The sequence below is a fragment of the Hipposideros armiger genome, unplaced genomic scaffold (assembly GCF_001890085.2).
Source record: "Hipposideros armiger isolate ML-2016 unplaced genomic scaffold, ASM189008v1 scaffold_1509, whole genome shotgun sequence".
NCBI lineage: Eukaryota > Metazoa > Chordata > Mammalia > Chiroptera > Hipposideridae > Hipposideros > Hipposideros armiger.
This window is the reverse complement of record NW_017732859.1, coordinates 22,315-50,307: the sequence shown is the minus strand read 5'-3', so window position 1 is coordinate 50,307 and position 27,993 is coordinate 22,315. Positions and strand designations below refer to the sequence as shown.

Genomic DNA, 27,993 nt, shown 5'->3' with positions numbered 1-27,993 from the left:
CAATATCTGAAAAAAGCTGTTATAAATTGTTTTGCCTAGTTTTTAAATTATTTATGGCAGAAAGACAATATTAATAGCAGTTACTGGGGGCCAGCCGAGTAGCGTGATGATTAAGAACTGGCTTGGGACGCCAGAGGGCCCCGGTTCGGATCCCACATATAAGGGCCAGTGACACTGCCCTCCACAGCTAAGATGCTGAAAAACAGCTCAACCTGGAGCTGGGCTGCCGTGAGTCGCTGGCGACGGCGTAGGCTGCAGCCCCTGTGGCAGTGGGTTGCCACGGGCTACCGTATGTAGCCAGCAGCCAGCATGAGCGGCCAGCAGCCTCAGTGAGCGGCCGTCCAGAAGCTGGCGACTGATCCGCCTCGCCCGGGAAGAGCGCAATGATGGTGCCAACTTGGGCCAGTGAAGCAACGTCCTCCACAACTAGACTGAAGAACAAAATGACAGCAACTTGTCTGTTCCCCTTCCCCCAATTCTCCAGCACTGTTCCCATCCCCCGAATTCCCCAATAAAAATCTTAAAAAAAAAAATAGCAGTTACTGGTCCATGACCAAAAGACAAAGTTTTCTTTTTGATAGATATTAGAAGGCATGAATAAAGCAAAAAATACAAAATATTGTGTAATTAATTTGTGCATAACATGTCACCACTCTGTGAGTACTTACTAATTTTAATTGCCTGGAAAGAGGTAAAAATTTCTGGTCATAGTTAGTCTTTCAAGTGTGGGCATCTGGGCTTTAACATTTGGTTCTTCAAATGATCTTTGAACCTGAAAATAAAAGAGATTTAAATATACATATATATATATATATATATATATTACATATATATATATATGTAATATATTACATATATAAATATACATATATATTACATATATATATTACATTATATATTATATATGTATATAAATATACATATATAGAGAGAGAGATTTAAATATACATATATATATATATATATATATGTATATTTGCACATGTTGTTACCATGTATAGTACCTTCATTCTTTTTTGTAGATCTACATTTCTATATGGTATCGTTTTTCTTCTACTGACTTCCATTAACATTTTTTATAGTGCAGGTCTACTGGTAAATGATTATTTCATCTTCTGTATGACTGAAATGTCTTTCACCTTTGTTTATGAAAAACATTTTAATTTTTTTCTGGACTTAGAAGTTTAGGATGACTTTTTTTTACTTTCACTACTTTTTTCTAGCATTAATTTTTTTCTAACAATCTGCTGCATCCTTTACTTTGTTTCTCTGTATGTAGCATGTCTCTTTTTCTTTACTCTTAGGTTTATCGTTTGTCAATCATTTAGTGAATTTAGACTAAGATGAGCCTTGCTGTATTTTTTCCACTTTTTTAATACTTCATGTTTGTTGCCCTTCTTACTTCTATAGATTTATGATTTTCATTACATCTGGGAAGAAATTGACTCTTTTTTTCAAATATTGTTTTGTTTCTTTCCCTTTAGGACACCACAAGAAGGAGAAGAGAGAAAGAAAGAGATTGAGAACCTCTTTGAAGAAATAATGATTGAAACTTGTTTAACCTGGTGAAGGAAGTAGACATACAAACTCAGGTCACAGAGTTTCAAACAAGATGAACCCAAAGAGGCCCACACCAAGCCACATTATAATTAAAACTGCAAAGTTTAAAGAAAGAGGGAATCGTAAGAGCAGCCAGAGAAAGGCAACTAGTTACTTACAAAGGAGTTCCTATGAGAGTGTCAACTGATTTTTCAACAGAAACTTTACAGGCAAAAAAGACTTGGCACAAAATATTCAAATTGAAGAAAAACAAGGACCTACAACCAAGACTAATCTACCCAGGAAGGCTATCGTTTGAAATTGAAGGAGAGATAAAGAGCTTCCCAGATGAGAAAAAGCTAAAGGAGTTCATCACCACTAAACCAGTATTATAAGAAATGTTAAAGGGATTTCTTTAAGAAAAAAAATGGGAGGAGGTGAGGGAATAAAGGACATAAAGATGAATAATAAAGTTCCAATAACTATGTATAAGAACATATTGATAATCACTTTAAACATAAACAGATTAAATGTTTTAATCCAAACATATAGAAGGGCTGAGTGGGTAAGAAAACAAAACATATATATGCTGTCTACAAGAGAGCCACTTCAGATTGAAAGAGACACACAGACTGAAAGTAAAGGGATAGGAAAGCTATTTCATGTGAGTGGAAACAAAAAGAAAAGCTGGGATAGCAATGCCTATATCAGACAAACTAGACTTTTAAACAAAGGCTATAATAAGAGACAAAGAGGGACATCACATAATGATAAAAGGATCAACCCAACAAGAGGATGTAACCCTTGTAAACATTTATGTACCCAACATAGGTACATAAAAATATATAAAGCAAATGACTGCATGAAGGAAGAAATCCACAGTAATGCAATCACAGGAGGGGATTTTAATACTCCAATGACACCAAGGGACATAACTTCCAGAAAGAAAAGCAACAAGAAAGCAATGGTCTTACATGACACTAGATGAAATCGACTTAACTGATATTTTTAGAGCATTTCACCCCAAATCAGCAGAATATACATTCTTTTCAAATGCACATGGAACATTTTCCAAGATAGACAACAAAACAAGTCTCAATAAATGTAAGAAGATTGAAATCATATCAAGCATTCCTCTGACCATAATGGTATGAAACTAGAGGTCAATTACAAGGAAAAAACAGAAAAACACACAAACACATGAGGGCTAAATAACATATTACTAAATAATGAATGAGTTAATAATGAGATCAAGGAAGAGATCAAAAGGTACCTTGAGATAAATGAAATGAAAATATGAGGACCTAAAATCTACGGGACAAAGCAAAAGCAGTCCTAAGGGGGATATTCTTAGCACTATAAGCCTACCTCATGAAAGGAGAAAAATCTCATATAAGCAATCTAAACTTACTCTTAAAGGAACTAGAAAAAGACAGCAAACAAAGCCCAAATGAGTAGAGGCAAGGAAATAATTAAGTTCACCGGGAATTAAAAAAACATAGTCTAAAATAAAAAATACAGAAGATTAATGAAATCAGAGCTGGGTCTTTAAAAAGATAAACATATAAGAAAAAAAAAAAAACCAAAAAACTTTAACCAGACTCATTAAGAAAAAAAAAAGAAAAAAAAAGAGAGAACCCAAATAAATAAAATCAGAACTAAATAAAAGTGACAACAGACACCACAGAAATACAAAGGATTATGAAAAAATATTACAAATAATTATATGCCAACAAACTGGACCATCTGGGAGAAATGGAAAATTCCTAGAAATGTAGTTTTCTAAGGCTGAATCAAGAAGAAACAGAAAATCTGAACTGCCCAATTACTATTAATGAAATCGAGTCAGTAAATCAGAAAACTCCCAACAAACAAAGGTCCTGGATCAGATGGCTTCACAGGTGAATTTTATCAAATATTCAAAGAAGATTTAATACCTATCCATCTCAAACTATTCCAAAAAATTCAAGAGAAAGGAAAGCTCCAAGCTCATTCTATGAGGCCACCATTACTGATTCCAAAACCAGACAGAGACATTATAACAAAAAAAAAAATTATAGGCTGAAATCCCTGATTAACATAGAAGCAAAAATTTTCAACAAAATATTAGCAAACTGAATTCAGCAATACATTAAAATTCTCATACACTATGATCAAGAGGGATTTATTCCTAGGATGCTAGTTTGTTTCAATAAAGTTGCAAATCAATTAATGTGATACACCGCCTAAACAAAATGAAAGAGAAAAATCATCTGATCACATCAATAGATGCAGAAAAAGCATTTGGCATAAGCTAGCACCCATTTATCATAAAAATCCTCAGCAAAATGGGAATAAAGGAAACATACCTCAACATAATAAAGGCCATATACAACAAACCCAGAGCTAACATTATACTCAATGTGGAAAAATTAAAAGGATTCTCCTTAAGATCAGGAACAAGACAAGGACGCCCACTTTTATTCAACATAGTATTGGATTCCCTAGACATGGCAATCAGACAAGAAAAATAAATAAAAGTCATCCAAATTGGAAAGAAAGAAGTAAAACAGTCATAATTTATAGATGATATAAAACTATATAGAGACAACTCAAAAGAGTCCACCAAAAAACTATTAGAACTGGTAAATAAATTCAGTAAACTAGCAGGACACATAATTAATACGCATAAATTGGTTGTATTTTTATACACCAACAATGAACTGTCAAGAAAGAGAAATTAAGAAAACAATCCCAGGGCCAGCAGAGTGGCACGTAGGTTAGCAGTCGGCTTGGGATGTCAGCTCTGAGCAGCGGGGCCCAGGTTCAGGCCCCACATGAGGGCCAGTGACGCTGTGCCTTCTACAACTAAGATAGTGAGCAAAGGCTCAACCTGGAACTGGGCTGCCGTGAGTCACCGGCGACAGTGTAGGCTGCAGCAGGGCTGGCAGGCAGCTGGCAAGAGCTGCTGTGAGCTGCCATGAGCCGCCGTGAGCAGCTGTCTAATGGACAGCAAACGATTGCCTCACCTGAGAAGAGTGCAATAATAATGCCAACATAGGCCAGTGAAGTGACGTCCTCCACAACTAGACTGAAGAACAAAAGGACAACTTGTCTGTTCCCCTTCCCTGATTCCCCAATGCTGTTCCCCTCTACCAATTCCCCAATCAAATCTGTTTTTTTTTTAAAAAAGACAACAGTCCCATCTACAATTGCATAAAAAAAAGAAAGAAAAAAAAGAAAAAAACCTAACAATAAATTTAACCAAGGAAATAAAAGACCTGTACTCAGAAAACTAGAAGACACTGGAGAAAGAAATTGAAGAAACAAATATATGGAGGCATATACCCTGTTCATGGATAGGAGTAATTAAAATTGTGAAAATCTCCATACTACCCAAAGTAATCTATAGATTCAATGCAATCTCTATCAAAATACCAATGGCCTTTTTCACAGAACTAGAACAAACAATCCTAAAATTTATATGGAATAAAAAAAACCCCAAATAGTCACAGCAATCTTAAGAAGAACAAAATTGGAAGTATCACACTGCTTGATATCAAACTATACTTCAAGGCCATATTAATCAAAACAGTTGGTACTGGCATAAAAACAGACATATAGATCAACGGAACAGAATAGAGAGCCCAGGAATAAACCCATGTCTATATGGTCTTTTATTCTATAACAAAGGAAACAAGAACATGTGAGGTAAAGACAGTCTATTCAATAAATGATGCTGGGAAAAATGGGAAGATACATGCAAAAAAATGAAACTGGACTACTTTCTTATGCAATATGCAAAAGTAAACTCAAAATAGATTAAAGACTTAAAGGTAAGACCTGAAACCATAAAACTTCTAGAAGAAAATATAGGAAGTAAACTCTCAGACATTACCCTTTTTATATTTTTATTGATACATTTCCTCAGACAAAGGGAACAAATACAAATAAATAAATAAACAAATGGGACTACATCAAACTGAAAAGTTTTTTTTTCTTCCCCCCACAGAAATGGAAATCATCAACAAAATGAAAAGACATCCCACTGAATGGGAGAAGATATTTGCCAATGATAAATATGATCAGGGGTTAATACCCAAACTTTATTTAAAAACTCATACAACTTAACATCAAAAATAAACAATTCAATTTCAAAAGGGTCAGAGGACTTGAGTAGACATTTCTCTAAAGAGGACATACAGATGGCCAACAGACATAAGAAAAGATGCTTAATGTCGCTGATCATCAGAGAAATACAAAAAAAACCCACAATGAGATACCACCTTACTCCTGTCAGAATGGCTATCATCATTAAATTAACAAACAGGTGTTGGCAAGGATGTCGAGAAAAGGGAACCCTCGTGCACTGCTGATGGGATTCCAAATTGATGCAGCCACTATGGAAAACAGTATGAAGGTTCCTCAAAAAATAAAATTGAACTACCTTATGATCCAGCTATCCCACTTCTGGGTATTTATCCATAGAAATCCAAAGCGCTAATTTGAAAAGATACCTACACCCATGTGTTCACTGCAGCACTATTTACAATAGTCAAGATGTGGAAGAAACCCAAGAGCCCATTGATAGACCATTGAATAAAGAAGAAGTGGTACATACATACAATGGAATATTACTCTGCCATAAAAATGAATGAAATCTTACAATTTGCAACAACATGGATGGACCTAGAGGGTATTATGCTAAGTGAAATAAGTCAGACTGAGAAAGACAAATACCAAATGATCTCACTTATATGTGGAAATTAAAGAATAAAATAAACAAACTAACAAAATAGAAACAGACTCATAGATACAGAGAACAAACTGATGGTTGCCAAAGGGGAAGGGTGTTGGAGAAGTAGGTGAAAAAGGTAAAGGGATTAAGTACAAATTGATAGTTACAAAATAGTTATGGAGATGTAAAGTGCAACATAAAAAATATAGTCAATAATGTTGCAATAACTGTGTATAGTGCCGTGTGGGTACTAGACTAATTGGGGGGATCACTGCATAAATTATGTAAATGTCTAACCACTATGTTGTACACCTGAAACTAATATTAAGTAATACTGAATGTTCACTGTAACTGAAAAAATAATTTTAAAAAAGAATAAATAGTGTAACAGATAATAAATATAGTACTTACCATCCTAAATATTTCTGTCAGGTGATGACACCAGGAATATTTCTTGATGTAACTTATGAGTTGTGTGATGAAGAGAGAACCACTTTTATTTCTCCGAGAAACATTATCTATGAATAAAGGAAATAATGTATTTTGAGTTACAGCCTTTATCTTTTTAAAAAACTCATAGCTTGAACATATCTGTAGATGGGCTTAAGCATGTAGGAAAAATAAAGGCTCTGATCTGTGCTTGGCTTTATATACAAAGTAACATAGTGAACTTAGATTGGACACTAAGAAAACATCACATAAGGTTTATAACACCTCACATGAGGGAATAGAGTTCTAGAAACATTGTTCTATGGTTCAAATGTAAAACTGATATGCTTAAATTGATACTATAGGTCATATTTTCTAGCAAATATTCTCTCACTTAATCTTGAAAGTTTTCTCAAGGTCAAACAGCTATAAATCACTGGAGTAGTTATTGAACCCACATCTGTCTGGCTCAGAAGATGCTTCTATTGATGCTCTCTTCAGATAACAGGCCAGCCACAAGGTAACGCAGTGGTGCTCTATCCTACTTAACACTGGTTGGTCCAATTCCTAGCTCAATCATGGACAGAGATTGCTTTGCTAAGACTGCTATGTTCTGGTTTTTCAGTAGCCTATTCCTGGGCACAAAAGTGTACATGTTTCTTACTTTGGAATGGTCCAAAAGTCTAAATAATATAGCTTCTCTATTGTTTTTGTTGGTTTCACTAAAATAGCCTAAACTTCAGTCAAACTGACATGGATTCATATCTGAATACTACCAGTGCTTAGTCAGGCAATTTATATGATTTTTGTTAAGGTTTAGTTTCCTTATCTGCATGAATGGTATTATATATATAATATAATATAAATGCATTATTATGCATATAAGATATAATATATATATATGTATATATACATATACATATATATTATATTATGCTTTTGCTTGAGCATTTTAGAAACTGTCTGCCTCTGTCCATGCCTGGGAATTCTCTTCTCTCTACTATATTCTTTTTCAAATTATATTACCTTAAATATGATGGGTTTTGGAAGTGATTCTCTAAAACTTTACTACCACTAGGTTGTAATCTCATTTTAACTAGGTGTTACTAGTTATTTGATGATTATTTAACAGCATTTTATACCTACATTTCTCATTTTCCAAACTAGAAAATGTACTTTCTGCAAAGGAGCTCACATCCTTTTTTTCTTTTTAAAATTTCTTCAGCAATAAAAAAAACCATGCTATTACCCATAATAGACTCACTAAGCAACACAACTGTGTGCCTACTGACTGATCACTTAGGATATGCATGACTGGCACTGGGTGGGTGTACAACCAGAAGGAGACTGGGCGACCATAAAGAAGCTATAAAAGAAGCCTGCAGGAACTTGGATGGGCTTTTCATCCCTTTATAAATATCTTCTGAAAGCTTTTAGCCAGTTTTCTTTGCTGGGATATTGGGCCAAATCATGTAGGCAGGCAGGCCTCACCCCCACAAATACTTTCCTACAAATGAAAGACACATACGTGGGGTTGAAGAGCAGAAAGCAACAAAATCCTTCTCGACATGGGTCTTGTGAACACCATCATCCATCAGGTCATCTGGGGACTGTGCAGAGCTGTCTGCTGAGACCATTGGAGAGTCACTGACCCACGCCTCTCCACTGTTTCCTGAGAGAACACCATAATGTTATGTTATTCACTGCTAAACCGATTTTAGCCATCCTTTGACAAACAAATAAATAGGATGCTCTTAATGAAGGTCTTCCAAGTTAATTGCACATACCTACACACACACACACACACACACACACACACACACACATACCAGTATAGACCTAACACAACATTATCTCTATTCATATCTAATGGGATGTCAATGAATGACAACCACCATCTGGAACTGGAACGTGCCTATTGATCAGAGGGAGTAATGGTGTTAAAAACTACTGTTGACTATTCCTAAATAAAGTGACCACTTTTGGGTTTAATGATAGTAAAATAGCACTGCAAAGTCAAGGAAGGGAACATCTGTGCTATTCAACAAAGACACAAGATTCTAAAACACTTTTTCCCTCCTCTTTCCATTGCTGGTTTTTCATTCTAAGCCATTCATCAAGTAGTATTGTTATATTAAAGTTTGAAGTAAAATATGTGTAATAAAGCAATGTCATAATTATTTTCTTTTGAATTCTCAAGGTATAATTTACATACAATAAAATTCACTCAAAGTATACACTTTAACTATTTTTGATAATTCTATAGTCTTGTAAATAATGCTTTAATCAAGATATATAATATAATAACTCTTCCACACTACACTCCTAACAATCCTTTGCCTCATTTTGTCCCTATGCATTTGCCTTTTTCTTATGCCATAGAAATAGAATTATATAATATGAGGTCTGGCTTCTTTCACTTACTTAGCATTGTATTAAATTTTGATCCTTCTTATCATGTCAAATACTTCTCATGTCAGAGATCATAAAATATGGAATAGCAAATGCTGCAATTAAAGCTATTTCATGGCACAATTTTCATAATTCTACATAAAGATGATTTAGACCTAACATCAATATCATCATCACTAAGAGTGGATGGCATTTATATTTATCTCTATACCAATTTCCTCTAAATATTCTTACCAAAGTAATATTGATATATTTGGTATAATTGCACTAAAGTGAGGCACAGGGTTATTTTCACAAGATATAAAACACCCAGTAAGACCACATTTGACCCACACCTCCCTGACCTCTGGACCCCATCAGAACTCACCACCTCTGCAGGCCTGGATGATGATGATCTTGGGTTTATCCTTAAGATGGCAGCAGTTTCGGTTGTTGAAAATCTGGAATATGGTGTCGTAAGATAGCACGTCTGATTTTTCATCACTATGCAGAGTCCCACAGATTCTATCCAGGAGGCCATGAGACATGAACACCAGGAATGTGCTGTCTGAAGACCTGTGCTCTTCGCAGGAGGCAAATGTCTTTAGCACTAACTCCATGTCCTGAAAGAGAGTAAACCTTTAAACATCAGATCATACCTGCCTTTTCTACCACTGGTGCTTTGAGGAATAGAAAGAATAAATGACAAATGCCTGGCACTTTACACTGACTGATATATAGAAGGTGCTTAGAAGTGCTCATTGTTATTGTTATTATGCTGCTGTTGCTGTTAATGTCATAGTTACTGGCAAATATTTTATAATATACATAATATAATATTTATTATTTTAACTATATGTAGATGTACAATTCAGTGGCATTAAATATACTTGTATTCATAGTGTTCTATAAATCACCACTGTCTATACCAAACCTTTTTCAATATCCCCAACAAAATCTCTCTACCCATTAAACAATAACTCCCCGTTATCCTCAACTCCCAACCCCTGGTAACCGATATTCTATTTTCCTACTCTATGAATTTGCATATTCTAGGGACATCAGAAAAATGGAATCATAACAGTTGTCCTTTTGTGTCTTACTTATTTCAATAAGCATAAGGTTTTTAATGCCAGTTCATGCTATAGCATATCAAAATTTCACTCCTTTTTATGGCTGAATAATATTTCATTTTACACTGTAGTTTGTTTATCCATTCATTTGTGGGTGGACACTTGGACCATTTCCACCTTTTAGCTATTTTGATTAATGCTGCTGTGAACAAATATCTATTCAAATCCTTATTTTCAATTATTTTGAATATATACCTAGGGGAATACATTGATGGGCTGTATAGTACCATAACATTTTGAAAAACTGCCAAACTGTCTTCTGCACTGGCTGCACCATTTTACATTCCTACCAGCAATGCACAAGGTTCTAATTTCACCACATCCTTGCTAACCTGTTATTTTCTGTGTGTGTGTTCCTAATAGCCTACCTAGTAGGTGCGCAGTGGTCTTTCGTTGTCCTTTTGACTTGAACTTCCCTAATAACTAATGATAGTAAGCATCTTTTCATGTCCTTATTGGTCATTTGTATACCTTCTTTGAGAAACGACTACTCAAGTCCTTTGCCAACTTTTGATTTGGTTTGTTTGTAATTTTCTTGTTGAATTTTCGAAGTTCTGTATTCCGACTATTAGGTCCTTATCAAATACAAAATATGCAAACATTTTGTCCCATTCTGTAGATTGTCTTTTCACTATTGATAGTATTCTTTAAGTCACAAAAGTTCTTAATTTTTATGAAGCCCAGTTTACCTATTTTTTTTTCCTTTAATTGACTCTGCTTCTGGTGACATTTCATGAAGTTGTTTCCAAATCTGATGTCATGAAGACTTTCTTCAATGCTTTCTACTAAGAGTTTTACAGCTTTACTCTTATATTTAGAATTAATTTTATATATGGTGTAAGTTAAGGGTCCAACTTTGTTTTTTGTATGTATATGTCTAGTTTTCCCAGCACCATTTGTTTAAAGACTGTCCTTTCCCCCTCTGATAGTCTTGTCACCCTTGTCAAAAATCAATACAACATATATATATATATATATATATATATATATATATATATATATATATATATATATATATGAGGGTTTATGTCTGGCTGCTCTCTTGTATTCCACTGATTTATATATATGTCCTTATACCAGTACCATATTATTTTAATTACTGTAGCTTTGTAGTACATTTCAAAGTTGAGAAGTATGAATGTTCCAACTTTATTATTTTTCTAGATTGCTTTGGCAATCCTGTAATCCCTTATGAATTTGAGGATTGGCTTTTCTAGTTCTGCAAAACAAAAAAGGCTGTTGAAATCTGATAAGGATTATGTTGCATCTATAGATCACTTTGGGTAGTATAGATGTTTTAACAATATTAAGATATAAAGATGGGTTCTATTTCCACTTATTTAGAACTTCCTTAATTTATTTCATCTATGTTTTGTAGTTTTCTGTGTACAAGTCTTTTACTTCATTTGTTAGATTTATTCCTAATTATATAATTATTTTAGGTGCCATTGTAAATGAAATTGCTTTTCTAATCTTCCTTCCGATGTTCATTGCTGGTGTGTAGAAACAGCACTAACTTTTTTTGTGTGTATTGATCTTGTACACTGCAAATTTGCTGAATTTGTTTCTTAGTTCTAATTGATTTCTTGTGAATTCTTTTGGATTATGAATATATAGAATATGTCATTTGTGAATGGAGATAATTTTACCTCTTCATTTGTAATTTGGATGTTTTAAATCTATTTTCCTTGTTTAATAGCTCTGGCTAGAACTTCTATTACAATGTTGAACAGCAGCAGTGAAAGCAGTTGCCCTTGAATTTTTCCTCATCTAAGTAGAAAAGATTTCAGCCTTTCACCATTAACTATGACATAAGAGGGTTTTTTCACAAATACCCTTTGTTGTGCTGAGAAAATTTTTTCTTTATTCTTAACTTTCTGAGAATTTTCACCATGTAAAGATGGTAAATTTTGTCATATGACATTTTCTGTATCAACTGAGATTATCATGTGTTTTTCCCCTTCATTCTATTAATCTAATGTATTAATATTACAGTGATTGATCTTTTTTTCTTTCTTAATGTTGAATGACCCTTACAGTCTTGGGAAAAATCCTACTTGATCAGGGTGAATATCCTTTTAATACGCTGTTGGATTCCATTCAATATTTTATGGAGGACTTTTACATCTATATTCACAATGTATATTACTCTATTTTTTTCTTGTGATGTCTTTACCTAGCTGTAGTATTAGTAACTTTTGGCTTTATAGATTATGTTAAGAATTGTTCCTTCCTCTTCAACTTTTTTGAATAATATGAGAAAAACTTGTGTTAATTCTTCTTTAAGTATTTGGTGGAATTCACCAATGAAAACATATGGCCCAGGGCTTTTCTTTGTTGTGAGGTTTTTGATTAGTAATCTAATCTCCTTACTTGAGTAGGTTATTTGTGAATTTCTAGATTTTCATAATTTAGTATTATTGGGCTGTGTGTCTCTAAGAATTTGCTTATTTCATCTAAATTAGCCAATCTGTTGGTGTTACAATTATTCATAGTACTGTCTTTTAATCCTTTTTATCTCTGTAAGGACAGAAGTAATGGCCTCACTTTCATTTATGGTTTCATTTATTTGAAATTTTTTTTGTCAGTTTAGCTAAAGTTTTGTCAATTTTGTTGATTTTTTTCAAAGAACCAAATTTTAGTTTGAATGATAGTCTCTCTTATTTTTCTATTCTAATTAGTTATCATACTTTTCAGCTCCAATGTTTTCTGGGGGAGGAGGGGTGTTTCTTTCTATTATTTCTATCTTTATTGATATTCTCATTTTGTTCAGATTTTTTTATTTTAAGATTTTATTGGGAAATTGGGGGATAGGAACAGTGTTGGGGAATTGGGGGAGGAGAAAAGTGTTGGGCAATTGGGGGAGGGAAACAGCCAAGTTGTTGTCCTTCAATCTTAGTTGTGGAGGGCGCAGCTAGCTCAGCTCCAAGTCCAGTCACCACTCAGCTCAAGGTGCTGTTTCCATTAGTTGAGGGTGGGCATAGCCACCATCCCCTGCGGGAGTTGAACTAGCAGCCTCACTGTTAAGAGCAAAAGCTCTATCCACTGAGTCATCAGGTTGGCAGCTCAGCTCAAGGTGCTGAGTTCAGCCTTAGTTGTGGGTGGGCGTAGCCCACCAACTGGAACAGGCAGTCTTGTTGTTAGAAGCATGTGCTCTCACTGGCTGAGCCATCCTGCCACCTATTGGCAGCTCAGCATCAGCTCAGCTCAGGCATAGCTCACTGGCCCATGTGGAAATTGAACCAGCGGCCCTGTTGCTCAGAGCTTGCACTCTTGAGGAAGCTCTTAACCAACTGAGCCACTCAGCTGGCCCCCTTGTTAAGATATTTTATTCCTGTTTTTGCACATGCCTTCCTGTAGCTTTCTGAATACCTTTAAGACAGTTCTTTAAAGTTTTTAATAATAAGTTTTCCATCTGATTTTCCCTAGGGATGGCTTCTTTCCTTTTGTTTTGTTCCATTGAAGGCCTGTGTTTTCCTGCTTTCCCATGTACCTTGTGATTTGTTGTTAAAAACTGGATATTTAAATTTTATATTGTTATAACTCTGGAAGTCAGTTTCTCCCTTTACCCCAGGGTTTGCAGTTGTTGTTGTTGTTGTTGTCATTGTTATTTTAGTGTATCTCTGTTCCAGAGGTTAGGCAGAGCCAAAGCTTGGTCTTATCAAGTATTTTCTAAACCTAGGCACAGACGGTAGCTTTCTACATTTCCCCACATCCACAGTTGTTTTTGACTGTCAACAACAAACAAACAACAACAACAAAGGTGTGCTTCCTTTAAATCTCCTGGAAGCCACTTTAATCAGTGGGGGTTGAAACAATGGCATCCAGCATCTGTGCCCACCCTTCTGCAATCTACAGCAGCAATACAGCCAGAATACAAAACCCTGATATTTGGAGGGCAAAGTTTTTCCTTATTGTCCATGCTAGATGCATTGGGTGACACCATAAATGTAGGTTGTTGTTCCCAAGCTGCTTGCCACAAGTCTGAGGGGTGAGGAATTGGTGGTCACCACTATATCCTCAGCTAAAATTGACTGAAATGAATGGCAGTTTATCAGCCAAGACATTCCCTGGAGCTTCAAGTGTTCAAATAAACTCCAGAGTTCAAAAATAGTTACTTCAGACTGTTTCTGTCAGTACAATTGTTTTCCAGGAGAGAGAGATGTATTCCTGGCACTCCTTATTCCTCTGTCTTTCCTGATGTCACTCTTCTGTGCTGGTTATTTGTTACTTGTAATCTTTAGATCTATTTTCTGCTCTTATCTTCCTTGTTTTTTGGCTGCCTGGATCATACCTGTTGAGCTCTCTTGTCAATAAGCTTCACATTGTGTTTGGCCAAAGGAGGCACTAGCAGAAGATTTATTTATTTATTTATTTATTTTTATTGTTAGTTTCAGGTGTACAGAACAATGCAATAGTTACCCTTTTCACCCTCACAAAGTAACAACCCCCTCCCCCCATCCACTGCCCTCCCACCCCCGATATCATGCTTATCTATTACAATTCAATTGAATCCGTTCCCGCACTCTACTCCATGTCTCCAGGTTATATATGTATATATAATTATAGTTGACATACAGTATTATTCAACATCAGTTTCAGGAATACAATGCGGTCATCAGGCCTCTACATCAACTATGAAGTGGACTCCCCAAAAGGACATGGGTCCATCTGGCCCCCTAAGAAATGCTTACAACATTATTGATTGTATTCCTCGAACTGTCTTTTTCTATCCCTGCGGCCAAATTACAATTACCCAATTGTATTGTCTAATCCCTTCCCCTTCTCCTTCATCCCCACCCCCTCCCTACTAGCAACCCTCAGTTCTTCCTCTGTGTCTCTGAGACTATCTCCATCCACTTCTCCCATCCATTCAGCTCCTTAGAATCCACGTATAAGTGAGATCATATGATATTTGTCTTTCTCTGACTGACTTATTTCACTTAGCATAATGTTCTCTAGTTCCATCCATATTGTTGCAAAGGGTACTATTTCCTTCTTCTTTATAGCTGAATAATACTCCATTGTGTAGATGTACCAAAGTTTCTTAATCCAGTCATCTACCGATGGGCATTTTAGTTGTTTCCAAGTCTTAGCTATTGTGAATAACGCCGCAATGAACATAGCGGTACATATATTTTTTTGGATTAATGTCTTGGTATTTTTTGGATAGATACCTAAGAGTGGGATTGCTGGGTCGTAAGGTAGTTCCATTTTCAGATTTTTGAGTCACTAGCAGAAGATTTGAAGAAACTGGAGAGCAGTAGAAGAGAGGGTTAGGATAGTCTACTGCTCCACATACCCACATGCCTGAGTGTTACCACAGTTCTATCAGTAGCTGTGCCCTTTGTGACTACAGGGCATGCATTCTGGGTGATCCACGTCTCTGGCTGTCACATCACCACATTTTGGAACAGTGTTTGTGTATATGTGTGTGTGTGTGTGTGTGTGTGTGTGTGTGTGTGTGTGTATAATTCCTATGTACAGTGAGTAATCTTTGGTTTAATAAAAAAAAATTAACCACAATAATAGTAACAGCATTGTAGCTGAAATATATATGCATATGTGCAAACACATGTGTATGTGTATATATACGAGGTGGGACAATTCAGTTCATGAACTCATCCTTGAAAAAGATATACATACCTCATTGCTAAATATCACTATGGTCACCTTTGATGTTCTCCCCTTGAAAAGCTATACACTAACACCAGCACCTAGTTCTCCTTTCAAAGCAATTTTGGAACTCTTTTTCTGGAATGGCCATCAGGACTTTGTCATATTACCTTTGATGTCCTGAATGTCATCAAAATGTCTTCCTTTCAATATTTCCTTTATCTTCGGGTAAAGAAATAAGTCATTGGGGGCCAGATCAGGTGAGTAGGGAGCATGTTCCAATATAGTGATTTGTTTACTGCCTAAAAACTCCCTCACAGACAGTGCTGTGTGAGCTGGTGCATTGTTGTGATGCAAGAACCAAGAATTGTTGGTGAAAAGTTCAGGTCGTCTAACTTTTTTCATGCAGCCTTTTCAGCACTTCCAAGTAGTAAACTTGGTTAACTGTTTGTCCAGTTGGTAAAATTTCATAATGAATAATCCCTGTGATATTAAAAAGTTGGTAACATTGTTGCAACAAGAGCATGAACTTAATTGGCAGAACTCGTGCGTGTGTGTGTGTGTATGTGTATGTGTGTACACCACTCAAAGGATGTATAGACAATTATAGATACCACCTTTAAGTTTCTTTCATTTTAAAGTTTAAGAAAGCAAGTTTCAGAGAAGTTAAATAAATGGCCCCAACTTACAAAACTAGTTAATTATTAGAGCTATGTCGGCATGTAGTTTATATGTACCTCACAGGGGAGAGGCTCTTACCCTGGCTGTGAGATTCTCTTTCACATGCACACAGTAGCCCAGGTCCTCAAGCAGCTGCTTCATTCCACTGATGTCATGGTTGGACCCATTACGTCTTGGGAGGTGGTTAAACTGTGTGTTACAGATGATGAGGGCCAGACGAGTGCGGTCCCCTTTCTCTCTTATTGGATAAATCTACAGAACAAAGACAAGTTAAGTGCATCACATTTTTTCTCACATATACAGCATAGTCAGAGTTACACTCTCAAGGACCTGACAGCTATTTGTTTGCTTTCAAAGTTTTTTTTTAAGATTTTTATTAAAAATATAGTTAACATACAATCTTATATTAGTTTCAAGGGTGCACCATAGTTATTCAACATTTATACTTAAAGAAGTGATCATCATGGTAAGTCTAGTAAACATCTGACACTGTACCACACTGTCATAATATTATTGACTGTATTCCCTATGCTGTACTTTACATCCCCGTGACTTATTTGTCTTATACCTGAAAATTTGGACCTCTTATTCCCCTTTACCTTTCCCCTCTTTTTCAATTTTTCAATTACAATTGATGTTTGATATTATTTTATATTAATTTCAGATGTATAGCATAGTGGTTAGATATTTATATAATTTAAGAAATAACCCCTCTATTAGTCTATTACCCATCTGGCACATACATAATTATTACCATATCATTGACTATATTCTCTATGCTTTACTTTACATCTCCATGACTATTTTGTAATTATCAATTTGTACTTCTTAATCCCTTCACCTTTTCACACCTCAACCCCCTCCCATTTATCACCCCCATAAATCTAGTACCCATCTGACACCATACATAGTCATTATCATATTATTGATTATATTCCTTATACTATAACCTATATCCCCATAAATACTTTGTAACAATACTTCTTAATCCCTTCCCTTTTTTTCACTCACACCTCCAAACCCCCTGCCTTGTGTCAACCATCAAAATGTTTTCTGTGTCTATGACTTTTTTCTGATTTGTAGGTTTATTTTGTTCCTTAGATTCCACACATAAGCAAAACTACATTGCATCTCTCTCAGTCTGTCTAACATACTCCACTCAGCACAATACCCTCCAGGTCCATTCATGCCACCACGGATGGCAATAACCCATTCCCTTCTATGGCCAAGCAATATTCCTTTGTATATATGTACCACCTTTGCTTTATTCATTCTTCATTCAAAGGACACCCAGGCTGCCTCCACATCTTGGCCACTGTAAACAATGCTGTAATGAACATAAGGATATACATGTTGCCCTAAAGTAGCATTTGGGGTTTTTTTTGATAAATACCCAGAAGTGGATTACTGGGTCCTTTTTTTTTTTTTCTCTCTTATTATAACTTTTGTTTTAAAGTCTATTTTGTTTGGTATAACTTGGTATAACTATAGCTACCGCAGGGTTTTTTTTTGTTTGTTTGTTTATTGTTTTTCATTTCCATTTTCATGAAATAACTTTTTCCATCCCTTTATCCCTTTACTTTCTGTCTGTATCTTTCAACCTGAAGTGAATCTCTTGTGAAAAGCATATATAAGAGTTTTATTTCCTTATCCATTCAGCCCTCCTATGTCTTCTGATTGGAGCATTTAATCCCTTTACATTGAAAGTAATTGTTGATAGATATGTAACTATTTCCATTTTATTAGTCATAATTTTGATTTTTTTTCCACCTTAAACAAATCCCTCTAACATTCCTTTTAATACTGGTTTGATGGTGAACTCCTTTAGCGTTTTCTTGTCTGGAAAGCTCTTTATCTGTTCTTCGTTTTTAAATGACAGCCTTGCTGGGTAGAGTAGTCTTGGTTGTAGGTCCTTGTTTTTAATCACATTGAATATTTTGTACCAATCTCTTCTGGCCTGCAAAGTTTCTGTTGAGAAATCAGCTGACAATTGTATGGGAGCTTCCGTGTAAGTTACTAATTGCCTTTCTCTTGCTGCTTTTAGGATTCTCTTTGTCTTTAACCTTTGTTGTTTTAATCATGATTTGTCTTGGCATGGACCTGTTTGTGCTCATCTTGTTTGGGACTCTCTGCACTTCCTAGGCTTGTATTAGATTGTTGGAAAAGTAATGATGCATTTTTACAATGAGAAACATAGAAAAATACGTCATGACTTTTCTGACAGCCAAATATACCTATTTCTTTTGCCAGATTAGGAAAATTTTCATTCATTATTTCTTCAAATAGATTATCAATACCTTGCTTGCTTTCTTCTCCACCTACTATCCTTAGGAGACAAATGTTGTTATGCTTGATGTTGTCCCAAAGTCTCTTAAATTATCTTTTTTTTTTTTTTGGATTCTTATATTTTTGGTTTTTCACTTGGGTGTTTTCTGCTACCTTGTCTTCCAAATTGTTGATTTGATTCTCTGCTTTATCTAGTTTGCTGTTGATTTCTTCTAGTGCATTCTTCATTTTAGTGATTGTATTCTTAATTTCTGACTGGTTCTTTTTTATTGTTTCTATGGTTTCATTTTTTTATGCTTGCTCTTTGGTGAAGTTCTCATTAAGTTCCCTGAGCATCCTTATAACAATTGTGTTGAACTGTGTATCTAGTAGTTTGCTTGCCTCTATTGTGCTTATATCTTTTTCTGGAGTTTTCTCCTGTTGATTCACTTGTAATGTATGTGTTTGCTTCCTCATTTTGGTTGCTTCTCTGTGTTTGTTTCTATGTATTACGAAGATCTGCTACATCTCTCAGTCTTAGCTTGGTGGTTTTATGTAGTAGGTGCTCTGTGGGGCCCTGGCACAGTCTCCCTGGTCACCTGCTTGAGTGCTCCATGAGCATTCCTCATTTGGGTTGTGTGTGCCCTCATGTTATAGTTGACCCTTGATTGCTATTGGCCCATCAGTGGATTGGATTGGCTCTCTGGTAGATTAGCTCTGGGGTTTGGCAACATCTACCGCTTACAGGCTGCTGTGTGGGAGGTTTACCCCACTGAGTGAGATTTGACCCAGCAGGCTCTGGTGCCTATTGAATCTGCCTTTTTTGTGTGCTGCTTGTGGGGCTAATTCAACAGTGATCTGCTGTGGTCTTAAGCCAACCTCCAAGTATGTTGGTTCTGGGTCCTCTCGGGAGGGGCTGTGATGCAGGCCCAGGTCACTCTCTGCTTGTGACCAGCCAGGGACTACCAGGTAGAAGCTACAAAGTGACCCACAGTTGTTTTCTGTCTGTGGGGGATCCCACACTGTGAAGTGAGGATGGCTGCCACCAGTATTGGGACAGGGATAGCTCCACAAAAAGCCAGAACATTCAGGGGCCTGCTGCCACTGCCAGCACCTGATACAGGCTCATGAGGTGTGCAAGCTGAGTGAGGCAGGGTCTCAGGCAGTTACTAAAGTGGGATGAGTTTGTTCACCAGGTTTATGTGTATATTCTGCTTTTGTGCCAGTGCTTAGCCTGGAGCTACTCAGCAAAAGTCTCAGAACACACTGATGTCATTTGCTGCCCAACCTGTAGGCATCAGTTTCTGATAGTTTTCCAAGAAAGAGTGCAGTGTAGATGGGGCTGGCTGCTTGCTGAGAAAGTATGTCAGGAGTTGGGGAATTTGGGTATGGTGGGATCCCAGGAAGTCAGTAGGGTGGAGCAGTAAATCTCACCAGACCAATTAAGATTCAGATTTAAAGATTAAGGAGCATAGTTACCAGGTAAACTGGGTATATGGTCATTCTGTGGGCCATTATGCTGGCTGGTGTTTTTTGTTTGTTTGTTTGGTTGGTTGGTTTTTTATCAGGGCAAGCTGTGTTTCATGGCAGGGAACTTTTGGCAGACCTCCCATTATTTGCAATGGATGTTGGATAAACAGGGCCTGTTGAAGGAACACCAAAAGGATTTAAAGTTTGTCTCAGAAGAATAATGCTGAAAATTACAAATTTTTTTACAAACATTATCCCAACATTAGGTGAACATCTTAAATTAAGACAACACATTATTGCCACTGCTACAGCTTATCTTGAGTTTCTATACTAGGTATTCTCTGATCCTGTATTAATTGTTCCTACATGTGTGTTTTTGGCATCCAAAGTAGAGGAATTTAGAGTTGTCTCAAATACAAAATTGATTTCTGCTGTTACTTCTGTATTAAAAAACTAAGTTTTCATATGCCTTTCCAAAGGAATTTCCTTATAGGATGAACCATATATTAGAATGTGAATTCTATCTTTTAGAACTAATGGATTGTTGCTTGATAGTATATCATCCTTATAGACTTTTGCTCCAGTGCAGGACATGGGCCAAGAATACATATTGCTTCCCCTTGTATGGATGATAGTGAATGATACCTACAGAATGGATTTTTGCCTATCGTATCCTCTTTTCATGATAGTTTTAGCTTGCCTACATGTAGCCTCTGCTGTACAGTAGAAAGATGCCATATAATTGATTGCTGAGCTTTCCGTGGATATGGAGAAGATTTTGGAAATAATCAGGGTTATTTTAGAACTATATGACCAGTAGAAAAATTTTTATGAGAGAAAAAAGATGGCAACATTTTTAGTAAGATGCCAAAGCCAAAACCTCCTCCAAATAGTGAAGGAGAGCAGGGTCCAAATGCAAGTCAGAATTCTAGCTATAGCCAATCTTAAAACATTCCAGAGAATTCTGTAATGGACCTGTTGGAAATAAACCATTGGACAAATTTCAGTAATGTCTTAAATGGAACACAAATGTAAAGGAATAGCTTCTTTCTGTCAAGCATATTGGGAAATAATTTTATTTTTGCAAAATAAGTTTTTCCTTACCTAATTCAATTCTAGTGCATAATTGATTAGAGTATCTTTATTATAAAAGTTTGGAAAGGTTTTAAGGGAACCTCCAGATAGACATTTCAAAATTAATAGCTTTTGATTAGTACAATTTATTTTAATTTGTATAATTGAAATTGCAGCTTTTTATAAAGCCATGAAATACAATATGAAGCATAATTTGTTTATAATTCTCTTTGGTCATTGAAAGACCCAGAAAGGACATAAGAAGTCAAACATATGAGGGTTTTTTTCTTCCCTCCTTAAGTTAAACTTTAAAACTGGAATCAAATCATACAGAATTTTGGAAGATTTTGGGTAATGATGTTGATAATCTCAGGGAAATTAATCAAGTACCTATTGATTTAAAAGTATAATCTATTCAAGAGCTTTAGTATCTTACCTTGGAAGATACTATTTCAGCCTAGCAAAAAAGTATCATATGTATAGCAGAGTTTGATTATTAAAAGTTATATTAATTCCATAACCATTTTGAAATGCTGGGCAATTTTTTTTTTAAAAATCCTACATGAAGTTATTTGCATTTGATTCACTGTTAATCAAGCACTTAAAAATTGAATAATTGGATAAGACACCATAACATGGATGAAATTTGGTAACATTTTAATGTTAACTTTTATTCTACTGTGAAGTTTTTTTATATGACAAATGCACCTAATTTATTTTTGTGTCTTGGTGTGGATTTACAATTTTTTACAGGTATCCTGAGCCAGGAGGACAATCAGGTTTCAGGCCAGTTTGACACTGGCTATTCTTAATTCTCACATGAGTATAAGACTAAAGACTAAGTGTTGTGTTAGTGGGACTGTGCTATCTGTGCAAATTAATAAATTAATAATTTCCTTCAGGAGAGCTATAAATAAAATGTGGAGTCATAGGATATTGGTGTACAATTTAAGGGTTAATTTTTTATGTAAATCAATTGTGAACAATGAATTATTAAATATTGATTTCCTACTATAAAGCTGCAAAAATAAATATACATTCTCCATTCAAAAAAAAAATCAGATTTGGCCATGGGCCTGGGGGAGACCTGAGCACAGGGAAGATGGCACCAACCTGCCAGCTGGACAGGAGAAAATCCCCACACAGGGAAAACAGAGGCTGTCCTTCAGCCCTTGCCCCACAGCCACACACCTCAGTCTGCCCCCTTTGGTGCCCCCCTAGTCACTATCCTTCCACTGGAATAGTGCCTGTGAGTAGTGAGTAGTGAGTCTGTGCATGGCCTCTTTAAGAGGATGCCTGGGTTTCTTGCAGCCTTCCATCCCACCGGATGGTTGGAATCCCCACTGGTTTTCACAGCCAGATGTGGGGGCTCCTCTTCCCAGCACCAGTACTCCAGACTGGAGAGCATAGTGTGGGTCTGGGGTCCCTCACTTTTCAAGGGCAGAACCTTCACAGCTGAGATATCTCTCTTGATTCTCAACCACAACATGGAGGTTTGGGGCCATACCATATCCCATGTCTGCCCCCCAACCAGTCTCAATGTAGCTTCTTCTTTATATCCTTAGTTATAAAACTTCTGTTCAGCTAGACTTCAGATGGTTTTGCAGGTTGATTGTTCTATAATTTAATTGTAATTTTAATGTGTTTATGTAAGGTAGCAGTCACAAGTGTTTATCTATTCCCCCATCTTGGATCTCCCAACAATTTGTCTTTTAAGTTTTGCCAGAATTATTTCTTTACTCTTTATTCCTAATGGATGGGAGATGGAGTTTCTAAAAATAGGAAAAGGGAATGGACAAAGGACTCTAACCCAGGGTATTAACCCAGGGAATGATTAAAAATGCGAAACCCCAAACTGGTGAATAGGAATAGATGTAAGCTTTCTATTGAATGGTTTTATGGAGTGCACTAAAATATTTTCTCTCTTTCCTTTTCTCCTCTCTTCAATTTAACCAAAACGTATTTAATACTTATTAGATCAGTGCAAATATAATAGCAGTTTTTGCATTGTTAAAATTTGCCTTTGATATTGGAATACATTCTTAAATAAATATGGTTATGTTATATATCATTTTAATGTGCATTTCTCACTTTATGTTTTTTTTGCTAATGACTTATTACTTGCTGTTTATTTTATATGTATTTTAGACTACAGAAATGATGTTAGACAAAAAGCAAATTTGAGCGATTTTCTTATTCGAGTTCAAAATGCGTCATAGGTGACAATGTGCAACATCAACAATACATTTGAACCAGGAACTGCTAACAAATGTACAGTGCAGTAGTGGTTCCAGAAGTTTTGCAAAGAAAATTAGAGCCTTGAAGATGAGGAGCGTAGTGACCGGCCATTGGAATTTGACAACGACCAACTGAGAGCAATTATTGAAGCTGATCCTCTTACAACTACACTGAGAAGTTGCCAAAGAACTCAAGTCAACCATTCTACAGTCATTTGGCATTTGAAGCAAATTGGAAAGGTGAAAAAGCTCGATAAGTGGCTGCCTCATGAGCTGACCACAAATCAAAAAAAAATGTTTTGAAGTGTCTCCTTCTCTTATCTATGAAACAACAACGAATCATTTCTCGATTAGATTGTGAAGTGTGATGAAAAGTGGATTTTACAAGACAACCAGCAATGACCAGCTCAGTAGTTGGGCCTAGAAGAAGCTCCAAAGCACTTCCCAAAGACAAACTTGCACCAAAAAAAGGTCATGGTCACTGTTTGGTGCTCTGCTGCCTGTCTGATCCACCATAGCTTTTTTTTTTATGGGGTTTTGCTGAATCCCAGCAAAATCATTCCATCTGAGAAGTATGCTCAGCAAATTCATGAGTGCATCAAAAACTGCAATACTGGAAGCAGGCGTTGATCAACAGAAAGGGCCCAATTCTTCTCCATGACAATGCCCGACCCCACGTCGCACAATTAATGCTTCAAAAGTTGAACAAGTTGGGCTACGAAGTTTTGCCTCAACCAATATGTTCACCTGACCTCTCCCCAACCGACTATCACTCCTTCAAGCATCTAACAACTTTTTGCAGGGAAAACACTCCCACAATGAGCAAGATGCAGAAAATGCTTTCCAAGAGTTCGTTGGATCCCAAAGCATGGATTTTTATGCTACAGGAATAAACAAACTTATTTCTCGTTGGCAAAAATGTGTTGATTGTAATGGTTCCTATTTTGATTAATAAAGATGTGCTTGAGTCTAGTTATAATGATTTAAATTTCACAGTCCAAAACAGCAATTACTTTTGCACCAACCTATTAGGATCTATCTCAGATTTTTGGAATATTAAAAACTGCAACTTACTTCAGTCTACATTGACCATAACTAAACCTTCATGCCCCTTACAGGGACATTATTTTGATAGCATCTATGTATAAATATACATGTTTTAGTATGCATATTCAATGCATTACTGCATTATTGTTTCATTGTTGCATACCTAATTTTCTTAACAAAATGAAATTATGTACTTATAATTATTTATTAATTCTTATAGTGCCTTAAGACACCACTAAAAAAGATTATCTAGTGAAACTTTCCATTTTACCCCCCCCCCATTCCATCCATTGGTTATCTCACCTCTCCAACCTCAGTTTTGCATAGTTCCAGGAATTTTTCACGAGGGCAAAGTTTGAGTTCTTCTATAGGTTCTTTGGGTGCTGACACTGTTCTTCTAACAAGAGTTTCTGCAAGAGTTTTAAAACACGTGGCATAATTAGAATGGTGATATCTGGTGTGCTGGCTTTCTTGTTGGGCCCCATGCCCATATCACCCTAGAAACTATTATAGAGAAGGGCACTCATTCTCTTAAAAGACAGAACAAAACTATAAGAAAACATCTTAGTTTGTGAAAGTTATAATTTTGTCCAACATTTTGTTAACAAAGATGAATTGTGTTCAGGCAAAAAAGACAACTCCTTTGTAGGGAGGTGATTATCTGATTATGAGATCTACTCAAGATGCAGAAATGCATGCATGTGACTCTTTGGGGAAGACTAGGACAGAGGTCTAATAAGGCTCTCCTAATTGATTTTCTCTCATGGTTCTGCTTCCTAATAAATCACACAACTATCAATTCATTAGCCCAAGCTGAAAATCTAGAAGTCTTCCTTGATTCCACTATTTACCTCACCTTCTACCCATTTTATAACCCAGATCCATTCTATCAGCATATCCTGTTAAGTTTACCACCAAAATATATCCTATATATCAGTTTTCACCTCCCCACTGATGCCCTCTTGTTCCCAGTACCAATATTCTCCCATATGCATCACTAAAATAGCCTGAAAACATCTCTCTCTACACCTACTCTTATCCTGCTATGTTCCATTGCCCTAATGGTGACCACAATGGCTGTTTAAAAGGTACATAAGATTTTCTCTTCCTTCAGTTCCTAAGTTCATTCATTGTATTTTCTGCCCCTAGTTTAATGTCTTTGAGAGCAAAAAAAAATCAGTGTAAATATTCTCGACAATAAGAAATCATATACATACTCATAAACACCCAGCAGACAATTTTACAACCCCTTCTCTGAGGAGACACTTGAGATGTCAGAGATTTCTCACAATTAACTTTGTCTTCTGGGAAATGATATTGGTACTGAATGAAACATTCCAGTGACTTCTCATCACAGTTAAAATAATATCCATGTGGCTTTAACATGCCATTTCAGGACCTATATGATTAAGTTCCTGCCTAAACTTTAACCTCATTCCATTCTTGCTCAGCAACATACAATTTTTCTATGTTTCTCAAACCTTTCATGCCTGCTGCTGCCTTGAGGTCTTTGCATTTATTGTCCTCCCTACTTGTGTTTTTCTTTCCCTAGACCTATGTAAGACTGGCATTTGTCATTCATATCATTAGCATGACTTTAACTGACCACCTAACCCAGGTAGTATTCTAGTCACTTCCTATCCTAACCTATCCCATTATCATCTTTTTGTTTTTCTTTATAGCTCTTATCAATATCTGCAAGCTTGTTATTTATTTTTCACTTCTAATTGCTACCCCCCTCCCCACTAGACAGTCTTTACTGAAGCAAATTCATTTGGATTGGCACAGTGAAAACTATAAGGAACATTGCTAGGATTTCTAAATGTAAAAAAAAAAAAAGTTAGGGAAAACAATGACACTTTGCTTATGCAAAAGAGATGACATGTTGGTGCTATCATTATTGAAAAACTTGAGTTATATATTTTAAGTGGAGGAGTAGAGCATATGGCCAGAAAAATGTCTTAATAATATGTCTAAATCAAGTAAGTGGAGAGGTGGGGAGAAGGGAAGTGTTTTTAATTTCTCTTCAAGAGCCTTCATGAACACAAGACCTACTGTCAGTGACCAAAGTAAAGGTTTTCGTCTTTTATTTACTTGGGAAGGTTAGTAAAAGTTTTCCAAATTATTTCTGTAACACTGAAATACTATTCTGTCATAGAAAGGTACTTCAAACAAAGAGTGAGATAAAGTCTAAACATGAATCAGGGAACTGGAGAATTTTGCAGGAACAAAGCAAAGGAAAACAAAGGAAGTAGGTAAACCTCATCTGTGGCAAATGAATGGGAGTTTAAGGGTGAAGAGATTTAAATTTAAGAGCTGATGAATAATCTTTTATCTGGCAAGTGAAAAAGAAAGCAAGTAGTAGGTGCCAAGATACAAGGGCAAGTTGAGACATCAACTTAAACAGAATCAAAGAATCTCACCTGAAGAAAATCCCAACTTGTACGCAAGCGTGGAATTTCTCTTGCAAATATAGTCAATAAATAATTTGCTGGCAAGGGGTCCTTTGCGAGTCACAAAGTCAATCAAGTCACGAGCCTTGGCTATAGTTGTAACATTTCCCTTTTTTATTATTTCGATCTCTTCTTGGTTCAGCACCTTTTCACTTAAGACATCATCCAGCAAGTTATTAAGTGTGTCTTCAGACACTGAGTTAACAAATATTATCCTTTTTTCATTTAGCTTCTTATCTGTTGAAAACACAGAAATGTTGACACTTAACACAGCTTAAGAAATATCACTCTGTCACCTTAATAACCAGGACACTCTTTCATCTATGTTCCCTCATTATTCGTTAAGTATCCTAAGGAATCTGTCCAAGATCTCTTCCATTCTTTCTAAGCCCATGGATGCCCTCTCGTAGAATTCTAACCTAGCTAAGTCAAAACAAGGTTGTACTTATCCAAATTGTTCTCCTTTATCTGCTTTTGTGAGTTATAGGCGGGGCCCATATATCCTATTGCTTTGATGAATATGTCTGTGGAAATCAGAATCAATAATAGTCACATTCATGTCATTTTCATTTTTCTTATTTAGGGACAATAGTCCATGGTGATCCTGTCATGCAGATGCTGAACTTCAGTCATCTTTGGACTTCTGAGCATTCAGGGAATATCCACCAAAGTACCTCAGAAAATAAAGTTACACACGTTTCCCTCTGAAACACTAGGAAAACCTGGATGACTACCTGGCTTACGGATCCCTGTAACCTGAAAAAATGTAGATCAGAGATGAAGGTTCCTTCCATTTTTTTCTAGTTAAACGTCACTCACACAAACTATACAGAATCCAGTAAAGAAATTTTGAGTCAATTTTATCCCCCAAATATATCTCCTAAAGATACAACCTGATAAAACAAAACAAAACCTTACCAGCCATGGCTTTTACGACTCCC

The 27,993-nt window shown here is 36.1% G+C and overlaps 1 protein-coding gene and 1 pseudogene across 1 annotated transcript; one reads left to right on the top strand and one right to left on the bottom strand.

Annotated features, from left to right (window-relative positions):
• Positions 1 to 673: 673 nt before the first annotated feature.
• Positions 674 to 27,993, bottom strand: LOC109377696 (caspase-1-like). The gene is made up of 8 exons (XM_019634130.1): positions 27,971 to 27,993; positions 27,023 to 27,289; positions 24,903 to 25,009; positions 16,585 to 16,758; positions 9,465 to 9,699; positions 8,214 to 8,357; positions 6,668 to 6,774; positions 674 to 772 (listed from the first exon to the last, which is right to left on the bottom strand). Exons 1-8 carry the CDS (start codon positions 27,975 to 27,977, stop codon positions 674 to 676), a joined length of 1,140 nt encoding a protein of 379 aa, XP_019489675.1. The 5' UTR covers positions 27,978 to 27,993.
• On the top strand, positions 20,331 to 21,189 carry LOC109377697 (cyclin-C pseudogene; annotated as a pseudogene).